Source organism: Pelodiscus sinensis, unplaced genomic scaffold (assembly GCF_049634645.1).
Source record: "Pelodiscus sinensis isolate JC-2024 unplaced genomic scaffold, ASM4963464v1 ctg70, whole genome shotgun sequence".
NCBI lineage: Eukaryota > Metazoa > Chordata > Testudines > Trionychidae > Pelodiscus > Pelodiscus sinensis.
The window spans coordinates 314,305-326,600 of record NW_027466028.1 but is presented as its reverse complement, the minus strand read 5'-3'; the positions used below and the strand labels follow the sequence as shown (position 1 = coordinate 326,600).

The window sequence follows — 12,296 nt, the reverse complement described above, 5'->3', positions numbered from 1 at the left end:
GCCCAGGGCAGCAGTGAAAGATGGGGATGCCAATATATCTCTTTTGAGACACAGCGACCACATCCGTATGCAGTATTCAAGATGTGGGTGTACGATGGTTTTATATAGAGGCAATAAGATATTCTCTGTCTTACTCTCTATCCCTTTTTTAATGACTCCTAACATTCTGTTAATAGTTCCACAATTTCACATTTGAGTTTTTAGAACTCTTGGGTGAATGCCATCTGGTCCCAGTGACTTGTTACTGTTTAGTTTATCAATTTGCTTCCAAACCTCCTCTAATGACACCTCAATCTGGAACAATTCCTCAGATTTGTCACCTAAAAAGAATGCTCAGGTTTGGGGATCTCCCCAATATCCTCAGCCGCGAAGTCCGAAGCAAAGAATTCATTTAGTTTCTCTGCAATGACTTTGTCTTTGAGTGCTCCTTTGGCATCTCAGTTGTCCAAGGGCCCCACTGGCTGTTTAGCAGGCTTCCTGCTTCTGATGTACTTAAACATTTTGCTATTCCTTTTTTGAGTTTTTGGCTAGCTGCTCTTCAAACTCTTTTTACTTTTCTTATATTTTTACACTTAATTTGACAGTTTGTTCCTTTCTATTTTCCTCACTAGGATTTAACTTCCACTCTTTAAATGAGGCCTTTTTATCTCTCTGCTTCTTTTACTTGGTTGCTAAGCCACAGTGGCACTCTTTTGGTTTTCTTCCTGTGTGTTTTAATTTGGGGTATACATTTAAGTTGGGCCTCTTATGGTGTCTTTGAAAAGTTTCCATGCCGCTTGCAGGGGTTTTACTTTTGTCACTATACCTTTTAATTTCTGTTTAACTAACCTCATTTTTGTGTAGTTCCCCTTTGTGATATTAAATGCCGCAGTGTTGAGCTCTGAGCTGTTTTTCTCACCACAGGAATGTTACATTTTATTACATTAGGATCACTATTTCCAAGCAGTCCAGTTATATTTACCCCTTGGACCAGATCCTGTGCTCCACTTAGGACTAAATCGAGAATAGCCTCTCTCCTTGTGGGTTCCAGAACCAGCTGCTCCCAGAAGCAGTCATTTGAGATGCCAAGACATTTTATCTCTGCATCCCGTCCTGAGGTGAGTGTATCCAGTCAGTATGGGGATAGTTGAAATCCGCCACTATTATTGAGTTTTTTATTTTGATAGCCTCTCTAATCTCCCTTAACATTTCATAGTCACTATCACTGTCCCGATCAGGTGGTCGATAATATATCCCTACTGCTATATTCTTATTATGCAAGCATGAAATTATGATCCATAGAAATTTTATGGAACATTTTGGCTAATTTAAGATTTTTACTTCATTTGATTCTACATTTTCTTTCATGTATAGTGCTGCTCCCCCACTAGCATGACCTGTTCTGTCCTTCCGATAGATTTTGTACCCGGTATGACTGTGACCCATTGATTGTCCTCATTCCACCAAGTTTCTGTGATGCCTATTACAGGAAGCCCCTAACTTGCGACGCGATTAGTTGCGGGTGAAGCGTCGCAAGTCGGGGGCATTGTAACTTGAACCCTCCTTTACGATAGGTGCTGTGCGCTGTTGTAAATGTGGGCCGAGGACGTAAGTCGGAGGGTTTCGGCCCCTTCTGCACTTAGAACCATTTTTTTAAGTGTAGGGGGTCAGAACTCAGGCGGTCGCAAGTCGGGGGCCTCCTGCATATCAATACGCTCCTTTAATACGAGGCACTCTAGTTCACCCATCTTCTTATTTAGACTTCTACCATTTGTGTATAAGTACTTTAAAAATTTGTCTGCCATTTCCTGATGTTACTGTTTTGTTTTATTGTCTCTCATCTGATCTTACCCATACTTTATCTTCCATCCTTTCTTTAATTGAACATCTAGAATCTCTATTAATAGACTCTCCCTTAAGAGATGTCTGTCCGATCCATGTGCTCCTCTGCACCCATTGGCTTTCCCCCAGCCCTTAACATTAAAAAGGTCATAGAGCAGTTTTTAAACTAAGTGCCAGCAGTCTGGTTCCATTTAGGTTTAGGTGGAGCCCATCCTTCCTGTATAGGCTCCCCTTATCCCAAAAGTTTCCCCAGTTCCTTTATATATATATATAAAAAACCCTCGGCTATGTCTACATTGCAGGCTTCTTGCGCAAGAACTGTTTTGCGCAAGAGTTCTTGTGCAAAAGGTCTTCCACAAGAGTGTGTCTACACTGCCATGTGCTTTTACGCAAAAGCATCCATGGCAGCGTGGAGACACTCTTGCGTAAGAAAGGTCTGATGGCCATTTTAGACATTGGGGTTTCTTGCACAAAAAAATCATGTTGCCTATCTACACTGCCTTCTTGTGGAAGAGCTCTTGCGCAAGAGAGCTTATTCCTCGTGGGGAGAGGAATAACTCTTATGCAAGAAGCCCTGTTTTCGACACTGTACTGTAAATGTACTTGCGCAAGAACATGCGAGCAGTGTAGACACCTGGCAAGTTATTGCATAAGAACAGCTCTTCTTGTGCAAAAAGCCTGCATTGTAGACGTAGCCCAACTCTCTACACCATCGTCTCATCCACACATTGAGACTCTGAAGCTCTGCCTGCCTACTTGGCCCTGTGTGGAACTGGAAGCATTTCTGAGAATGAAATCCAGGACCTTTATGGAAGCAATCTATTTCTTAGTAGCCTAAATTTGGCCTCCAGAACTTCTACCCATCCCTATGTCATTGGTACCTACATGAATCACAACCACCGGCTCCTCCCCAGCACTACACATAAGTCTCTCTAGATGTCTCGAGAGATCTGCAACCTTTGTACCAGGCAGGCCAGTCATCACACGGTTCTCCCAGTCACCATAAACCCAGCTATCTGTTTTTAATGATCAAATCCCCCATTACTAACACCTGCCTTTTCCTAGTGACTGGAGCTTCCTCCCCCAGGCTATGTCTACACTGACATGATCTTGTGCTGGAGCTAGGCAAATGAGGCTAATCATGGAATATGGCCGAGGCTTATTTGCATAAGAGCCACCATTTTTGCAGAAGAGGCTTTTGTGCAAGAAAGAGCGGTCTACACTGCCCCTTCTTGTGCAAGAAAAACTCTCTTGTGCACTGCTGTTATTCCTGAAAACAATCAGCGTAACGGCGTTGCATAGGAGGGGTTTCTTGTGCAAGGAGGGGCAGTGTAGACAGCTCCTTCTTGTGCAAGAGCCTCTTCTGCAAAAATGGTGGCTCATTGGATATGCAAATGAGGCTTGGCACTATTCCATGCTTAGCCTCATTTGCATAGCTCTGGTACAAGATCGCGCCAGTGTAGACAGCCCAAGCGATGTATCCCGTGTGAGAGGATCCCATGACATCCTCTGGAAGGAGGGTCCCGACTATGGGAACAGAAATCAGTTCTCTTTCCCTGAGCCTTCTGCCCCCTTAACAGCCGGGGGCTGGCTGGGGGGGGCCAGGACGCTCCTCCAGTTCAGCGAGCCAGGCCCTACGCTCCTTGCACGCGCACACCCAGTCTTGGCTCACGGGAGGGGGTGGGTGTCAGGACGTGTTAGAGCCGGGAGGGAGGGGCCTGGGGAAACTGAGGCTGGACTCCTGGGCTCCAGTCCGGGAGAAGGGGGGGGGGGGGCGGGACTCCTGGGCTCCAGTCCGGGAGAAGGGGGGGGGCGGGACTCCTGGGCTCCAGTCCGGGGGAAGGGGGGGGCGGGACTCCTGGGCTCCAGTCCGGGGGAAGGGGGGGGCGGGACTGCTGGGCTCTCGCCCCCTCCTGAGGCTGCGCCCGGGGGCGGGGGGACCCAGTGGCGGCCGGAACCCCGGCGGGCGGGCGCGTTTCCGGCCGGGCCGCTGTGGGGCCGGACGGAGCGGAAGCGCTGCCCCGCACTAAGATGGCGGCGGGCGGGGCGCGGCGGCGGCGGCTTCTGCGGCTGCTAATGCAGCTCGGGGCGCTGCTGCTCACGCGCTTCCCCTTCTGGAACTGCCTGGCCGCCCTGCTGCTCTTCGCAGAGCGGGCCGACGCGCGCAGGTGGGGAGGGGCGGGGCTAGATGGGGGAGGGGCAGCGAGTGGGGAGGGGTTAGATGGGGAGGGGCAGCGAGTGGGGAGGGGTTAGATGGGGAGGGGAGGGGCAGCGAGTGGGGAGGGGTTAGATGGGGAGGGGAGGGGCAGCGAGTGGGGAGGGGTTAGATGGGGAGGGGAGGGGCAGCGAGTGGGGAGGGGTTAGATGGGGAGGGGAGGGGCAGCGAGTGGGGAGGGGTTAGATGGGGGGAGGGGCAGCGAGTGGGGAGGGGTTAGATGGGGAGGGGAGGGGCAGCGAGTGGGGAGGGGTTAGATGGGGGGAGGGGCAGCGAGTGGGGAGGGGTTAGATGGGGAGGGAAGGGGAGGAGCAGCGAGTGGGGAGGGGTTAGATGGGGGAGGGGCAGCGAGTGGGGAGGGGTTAGATGGGGAGGGGAGGGGAGGGGAGGGGCAGCGAGTGGGGAGGGGTTAGATGGGGGGAGGGGCAGCGAGTGGGGAGGGGTTAGATGGGGAGGGGAGGGGAGGGGCAGCGAGTGGGGAGGGGTTAGATGGGGGAGGGAGGAGAAAGTTAGAAGTTTAGGCTCCCTGGAGTCAGGGTCAGGGGTGGGGGTGGGAGTCCGGATTGCAGAGAGGGGGAGGGGCATGGGGCAGGATGAGATTTAATTCCCTGAGGCCAGCAGCTGACTGGTCCAGACTGTTCCTAGGCCGGGTCTGCTTAATAACTTTGCAGTTGCTGGTGCTAAAACTCCACCAAGGCTCTGCCTCGCCCAGGCTCTAGCCCAGTGGTCCCCAACCTTTAGAGGCTGCTGGGCGCCAGGGGGCGTGGCCGTTCGCCTGCCGAGCGCCAGAGGGCGGGGACACATGCATGCCTGGGGGCGGGGGCCCCCCCGCAAGTGCCGCGCTCCCAGGGCCGGGCCTCCCCCTGCAAGCGCCAGGGGCCAGTGCCCCCTCCTCTCCCAAGTGCCGCGCGCCCCGGCCGGTGCTCCTCCTAAGCGCCGCGTGCCCGGGGCACAAGCGGCCAATTCGCAGCGCTCCTGGGGCCGGCGCTTACCATGCGCCCGGGCCGGCTCCAGCACCGTGCGTGCACCACATGCCCGGGGCCAGGCCAGCCCCGAGCACTTGGCGGGCGCACACAAATGGCCCCGTGTTGGGGACCACTCCTCTAGCCCCTTCCCCGGCCTGCCTCCCAGTGCTGAGCTGTTGCTGTGTGGTGGGCTGGTCTGTTTGCCTTCAGGATTGTCAGGTGCCATTACCTCAGGGCAGGTCATTAACCCACACCAGCCCCTGCTTAGCTGCAGGCTCCTTGTTAGCCTGCAGCACCTTCTGTCCCAGCCCAGGATCCACAGGGGAAGGAGGTGGCTTGGTTCCAGCCAAGAAGGGAGGGAGAGGGGGGGGAGGAAGAAGTCGAGGAGGGGGTAGGACCTCAAGAGAAGAGGTGGAGCAATGGTGGGGCCTCATGGGGAAAAGGTGGGGTAGGGTTGGTAGGGTGCCATTAGCAACCCTATTCCTTTTGCAACACTAAGATGCAGCTAGTGCTGGAGTGGAAACCCCCCAGTCTTTCCAATGGCTTTGGAGTCGTGCTGGGGCACCCAGAGAGACATTGTGAATATCTTTTAGCTTTTCAAAACATGTGGAACACCAAGTTTGAGTGGCCTGCCCCCCATGTTAAGTATTAGGGGAAGCAGTGTTGGCTAGTGTATAGAGCACTGGCCTGGAGCTCAGGAGATGTGAGTTCTGTTCCTGACCCCGCCACTGGCTTACTGGGGGACCATGAGAATGTTGCTTATTATCATTGCTCAGGTTTAGGCCAATCAAGACATGCCTCTGTTGTGCTAAGTGCTGTACAAATACAATAGCAGATGATCCTAGATCTGGATATTTTGTTTTATGGTCGTGCCTCAGTTTCCCATCTGTAAAATGGGGATAAATGATGCTGACCTCCTTTGGAAAGTGCTTTAAGACCTATGGGAGAAAAGAGCAAGGGATTATTTTATTATTGATAGGGAAGGCAGAGGCATGCCGATAGGGTGAAAGTTGCCTTGCTACGACTGCAGGATAAATATAGGGCCTTCATGTCCAGGGCTGTCAGTGAGAGAGACAGCTCAGGTTTCTAATATCTCCAGCCTGCAAGCAGAGGTCTTCTTGAGGCAAGGCCCAAACACAGCTGAACACCCTGGATTCACATGTGGATGGAGGCTTGTGGCTGACCTGTCCTGCTTCTGTGGTATGACCCGATGCCTCAAATGTTCCTTTGGATTGCAGCTTCTTTCTTGTGTCCCCTTAGGAAACCAGACATCCCTGTTCCTTACCTGTACTTGGACATGGGGGCAGCGGTGTTGTGCGCCAGTTTCATGTCCTTTGGGGTGAAGCGCAGGTGGTTTGCACTGGGAGCAGCTCTCCAGCTGGCAGTCAGCACGTACGCCGCATATATCGGGGCCTACGTGCACTATGGTGACTGGTTAAAGGTGAGGCTTTCCTCGGAGTTCCCTGGGTGGCTGATCAGCCAGGAGGCAGCCTCCTCTCATTTGTTCCCATTCCAGCCTCATCTAGTAACCATGCACAGTTTGGCCTGTCTGAAATGAGCGTGAAGTTCAGTTCAGGCCCAAGTGAAACTGGCATCAGCATTGAGCCTCCTTATTGGCTCTTTCAGCAGGGAGGGCCAGGAATTCAGAGGCCATGCAGACTGGATTGCTCATTTCTTGAGACCAGGTCAGTGTGAGGGACACTTGCCCTGCCAATCCCTGGGAAGTGTCTGGCTTGTGACTATAAGGTGGCTTTAGTCTCCAGCTGTATTTCACAAGCATTACAGTCATGTTAATAAATTAGTCTCATCACCCTTCTTTTCCCCTCTTCCACTGCCCCCATTTTGATCCTGCTAGTCTGCTATCTTGTGGCCAAAGCAGCTGCTTCAGAGAGATTGCATAATGCACCTAATTGCAAATTGATGCTCAGCTTGGGCCCTGAAACATGAAGATGAAGTCTGGGTCCTGTGAAATGCCCCTGCAGATGTTGTTTTCATGTATCTAAATGCCTCTTTTAGTTCTTGTATGTTTACGGGGCTCCTTTTTCTTTCCCAGTCGCTAACTGACATACCCACGGTGTGATTTCCCCCGCAGGTGAGGATGTACTCACGAACAATAGCGATCATTGGCGGGTTCCTGATCTTGGCGAGCGGGGCCGGGGAGATCTATCGTCAGAAGCCACGGAGCAGGTCCCTGCAGTCCACTGGGCAGGTCTTCCTTGGCATCTACCTCATCTGTGTGGTATGTACCCAGCGGGGCACACCTGGCTATGCCAAGGTAGCTGTAGTTGGGCCATCGCTAGCCCATAGGCAGAGCAGGGGGTCCAAGCAGGGTGATCAGAAAGAAGCTGGGATTCAGTGCTTGCCATGTGGCTGTGGCCGCCGTTGGGGAAGGGTGGTGTCGGCACAACTTGTATTGCAGCTGGGGGGAGACTGCTGGCTAGCAGAGGCAGAACAGATATTTACAGTTTGCACAGCTCTGGCTGGCAGCAGACCCTTCAGAGCTGGGGAATTGTCTGTGGGGTGCAGGTGGCCACTCAGGATGTGCCTTGCACTGAAAAGACCTGGGGCCAGAGGAGCTTCCCAGCGGCCATGGCTACTGGCCAGGGTAGTGCAAAGGATTCTGGGGAGTGTTTAGAAAGCCCCAGCACACACAACTGGACAGAAACAGAGGCAGTGAGTTGGCTCTGTGGGAGGAGCCACCAGCTTCCCAGGAAGAACAGCCGTGCAGGGCGGAAGAAGCATTTGGCCCCAGTTAAGCCTTATTCTGTGTGGTTATGGTTTGATTGAGCAGCAGGCACAATTCCTTCCTGCTAAGGCTGGATTAAATCAGAACCCCCAGCCTGACAGCAGGGGGTGCTGTGCCCCATTGGCAGTTCAGAGGGGATGTAGAACTGCCTTCCACCTCCTGTGATGCCATGTATAGACCTTCGTCTCCTGGACCAATTCCATTGGTACCGCAGGGGGTGCTGTGCCCCATTGGCAGTTCAGAGGGGATGTAGAACTGCCTTCCACCTCCTGTGATGCCATGTATAGACCTTCGTCTCCTGGACCAATTCCAGCTCCGATGGTTGAACTCAAAGGCTGGACGTTGAAGCTAGAGACGTTCCGAGTAGCAGTGAACTGAAACCTCTCGCATAGGCATTGGGAGATTGTTTTGCCGTGGGCTTTGGCACTGGTGTGACTGCTGCTGGGATGCTGCGTCCAGTTGTGGTGCCCACAATTCAGAAGGATATTGAGAAGCTGGAGAAGGGTCAGAGAAGAGCCACAAGGTTAAGAAACCTGCTTCAGGGTGTAAGGCCCAAGGAACTCAGTCTCTGGCTTAGCAGAGACCAGGTAGGGGTTTCTGACGGCAGGTTAGAAGTACCGGCACGGGGACAACGGGATCTTTAATCTAGCCCAGGGGTCTCCGCCTGAGGGTCGGTGCCAGTCCTTAAATCCTCCCGGTGGGCCCGTGGGTGCCCTGCTCTTGCAGGACTCCTGGTCTCCTTGAGTTGCCCTGGCCCTGCCTGCCACCCTGGGCACTTGGAACCTCCTAGGGGGCTCCCACTGGCAGCGCAGCAAGCCTAGAGCGACTTCCAGCTGCTAGTGCCTTTGCTGGCCATCCCTGTGGCCCAGGGAGGTGTGTGCAGAGTTGTCCCACCCTTAGGATGCACTGGGGTGGCTGCCCCGGGGCCCACGCTTTGGGCGCCTCCTCAGCCATCCAATGGACAGGACAGTCCCCCATAATCAGGTTAGCCTGTGGGATGCTAACCACCATCAGAGGGGATGGGTGCAATGGGGGGGAGAGGAGAGGGGATGGGTGCAATGGGGGGGTGGGAGAGCAGAGGGGATGGGTGCAATGGGGGGGTGGGAGAGGAGAGGGGATGGGTGCAGTGGTGGGGGGGAGAGGAGAGGGGATGGGTGCAGTGGTGGGGGGGAGAGGAGAGGGGATGGGTGCAATGGTGGGGGGGGAGAGCAGAGGGGATGGGTGCAATGGGGGGGTGGGAGAGGAGAGGGGATGGGTGCAGTGGTGGGGGGGAGAGGAGAGGGGATGGGTGCAATGGTGGGGGAGGAGAGCAGAGGGGATGGGTGCAATGGTGGGGGTGGGAGAGCAGAGGGGATGGGTGCAATGGGGGGGTAGAGGAGAGGGGATGGGTGCAATGGTGGGGGTGGGAGAGCAGATGGGATGGGTGCAATGAGGGGGAGAGGAGAGGGGATGGGTGCAATGGTGGGGGGACGCGAGGAGAGGGGTGCAGTGGTGGGGCGGGGAGAAGGCTCGGGGAAGGAGTATGGACACCCCCTAGAGGTGCAGGGGCGCACAAGTCAGCTCCCATGCTGGGGTCGGATTGTGGAACTCTTGGGCTGTAGGTAGCCAGCAGGCTGTGAGTTTGAGACCCCAGATGTAGAAGATCCCGCCTCTGGAAGGTGAGGCTGGACACACGCAGACGGGAAATACCCCATGGATTTTATCAGCGAGGGGGCTGCCCACTGGGGTGTGCTGGGTTTTCTCTTGCTAGGAACGCTGACGTCAGTCTTGCCTCTTTTTCTAAAAAAGCCACTTGGGTTCAGCCCCCCCAGTCCGGATGCAGATTTGTCCCAGGAAGTCCCAACAAGCTAGGCCAGAGTCAGACCAGATGATCCTAATATCCCCCCCGGCCTGTGTGCTCTGGATTGCACTGCCCCTCCTCCACTGCTGCGCAGTGATTGGGTGCATGAATCAGGCAACTGCCACAGTCCCCAAAGCCTTTCTGGTGGGGTGGGGGTTTGGCTACTCTGCATTGGGGAGTATGATTGGAGCACGGCTCCCACACTTGTTTCCCCCGAGGGACCCACGTCCTACTGCCCTGTGCAGTGACCGTCAGAGACCAGGGCGTGCCTGAGCTCGTGTCCGTGACCAGAGCAGCCAAGGCGGGGCGGGGGGCGGGGGGCGGGGGCTGGTAGAGCACAGCTAGCTTGGTGCTGCAGTCGCACCTCCTGATTGCAGGACACGTGCTCAGAGGGTATGAATTTGCTCCTACCTCCTGGCTTACTGTTCCACTGGCCCTGCAGGCCTATTCCCTCCAGCACAGCAAAGAGGATCGCCTGGCCTACCTCAACCACATCCTGGGAGGGGAGATCACCCTGCAGCTCCTCTTCATCCTCTATGGGCTGCTGGCCCTGTCCTTCCTGTCCGGCTATTACATCAGCACAGCCGCCCAGATCCTGTCGGTGATCCTGCCCCTGGTCATCCTGTTCATTGATGGGAACCTCGGCTACTGGCACCACTCCCGGCGCGTCGAGTTCTGGAACCAGATGAAACTTGTTGGGCAGAACGTTGGTATTTTCGGGGCTGTCATCATCTTGGCCACGGACGGTTGAGAGGGGACAAGTGGGGGCCATAGGACAGGCCTGGGGGAGGGCTCTGCGGGTTGGGGGAGGGGTGGGTTTAGGGGTTTTTTTTTTTTTTTTTTTTAAATCATCGTTATTTATTCTTTTTTTTTTGTTTTTTTGTTTTTTTTTTTTTTTACTGCTTTTTAAAAAATTCCTATTTCATTTTCCCATTGACGGGCCAGGGGACTCCACAGCTGCCTCCTACTTGGTCTTGATCATGTTAATCTTTCATCGCCCTTTGACAGGTGTTTTCAGGTCAGCCCTATTGAACCCGGAGCAACAGCTGCCCACAGGGCCACACTAGCTCGGTGGGGTGGGGTGGGGTGAGGAGCCTAAATTCCTCTGCTGCAAGTGGGAATGGATCCTGGAAGCTTTGAAGTCCCACCGAGGCGCAAGATGGCTGGTTGCTGGAAAGACGCCAACAATGAATTGAACGTGGGACTTCAAAGCGGCCCAGTCATTGTGGTGAATTCTGGTTGCAGAGTGTGGGGCTCATGGCATGGGTGGGGAGATCAGTAAGAGCTGGCTCTGATTTAGCACTTTGCCTCAGTAGATCTCAAAGCGCTTTATGGAGGAGGTCATTACATTATCCCCATTGTACAGATGGGAAAACGGAGGCACAGAGCGGGGGTTCCCAAGCCAGAGTCACCATATTCTATCCGTTATCTAAGCTAGTTCTCCTGGTGAGTAGCTTCTAACTACTGTGCGTGGAAATTCACGCTGCTCCCCGAAAGGATGCAGTGCTGTCAAGAGAAGTGATTTCAAATGGGAACAACCCTTAGCATTTTTGATTGGGGGGAGGTGTTCTGGGAACAGCTTTGCTGCTCTCCCCGCTCCGGCAGCGTGCATACATTCGTGCTGTCTCCAAGCCGTCATGGGAGCGTGCATGGGAGTCACTTGTGCATTGGCTCATCTCATAGCACAGCCTGCTGGAGGGGGCAGTCGGACGCTGCTTTACATTCGGACAATCCTGCCTGCCAAAGTGTGGCGGAAAGAACAGTTCAATGGGGAGCTGTTGTCCTTCCCCCCCACCTGAGAGGTGGAATTTCCAGAATGTTGGGACAGGTGACTGCGTGAGAAAGGGGAGCTTGAAAGTCCAGCTCTCACCTGTTTCCACACTCTGAAGAACCCTTGTCTTACTACCCTGTGCAATGATTGTCGGGTCAGGGGCAGGTGGGAGACGACACTCCACTCTATAAGGTGACTTGCGGCCGAGACGCTTCACTTGGCCCCATCGGGGCCTCCTGCCACCAGGTTTGCTTTGTCCTTGCTGCGTTGCACTGCAAGTGTCTGATTGCTGCATGGGCAGCCGGTGTGTGAGATCTTTCCGGCTCTAGTGGCCTGCCCACCTAAGGAGAGCTCTCAGACATGGTCATTGTCTCAGCTGCTTTGACCAGCTGTTGAGTCTTCCCTGGTTTCTAAGCCACTTCTTGCATCATGAATTTCTGATGATTAAATGAGAAAAGGCTTTTAACTCCAACTTGAGTTTTATTTCTTACCAGGCACTGTTTGGCTTTAATCCAGCCAAAACTGCCTACTGTGCTGCTTCCCTCCCCAGTCCCCCTGTCTGAGCACCTCGCACCCTTGTGCGGAGCCAGGTCGATTAGCCCCATGTTACAGATAGGGCACAGAAGCCCAAAGTAACCTAGGGGGCCTGGGGCTGTGCTGGTGACAGACCTTCAGTCTGAATCAACTGCCTCAGCCTTCCTGTCTCCTAATCACAGGCATGTGAACAGAGTAAACTTCAGCTGCTTTCTGGCTCTGGAATCTGAACATCAGGTCTGTCTTAAGCCACCAAAAGGGATGCTGGCAGGAGAGATGTCTAGGCAAGAATTTTCAAAGCCAAAGTTAGGTACATAAATCAACTGGCCAACTTTCAGAGGTGTTGGATTTCAGTGGGCTACCTAGTGCCTCCATGTATGTGTGGGTTTAGCCTCCCCCACCTA

At 54.1% G+C, this 12,296-nt stretch overlaps 1 protein-coding gene across 2 annotated transcripts; it reads left to right on the top strand.

Moving 5' to 3' along the window:
• Positions 1-948: 948 nt before the first annotated feature.
• TMEM101 (transmembrane protein 101) lies at positions 949-11,830 on the top strand. 2 transcript variants are annotated; one of them, XM_075918420.1, is made up of 4 exons: positions 949-1,097; positions 6,262-6,442; positions 7,094-7,240; positions 10,030-11,830. In XM_075918420.1, exons 2-4 carry the CDS (start codon positions 6,299-6,301, stop codon positions 10,336-10,338), a joined length of 600 nt encoding a protein of 199 aa, XP_075774535.1. In that variant the 5' UTR covers positions 949-1,097; positions 6,262-6,298; the 3' UTR covers positions 10,339-11,830. The 2 variants fall into 2 exon arrangements, with proteins under 2 accessions (XP_075774535.1, XP_075774534.1); XM_075918419.1 differs by lacking the exon at positions 949-1,097 and adding an exon at positions 3,804-3,989.
• The last annotated feature ends 466 nt before the right edge of the window (positions 11,831-12,296 follow it).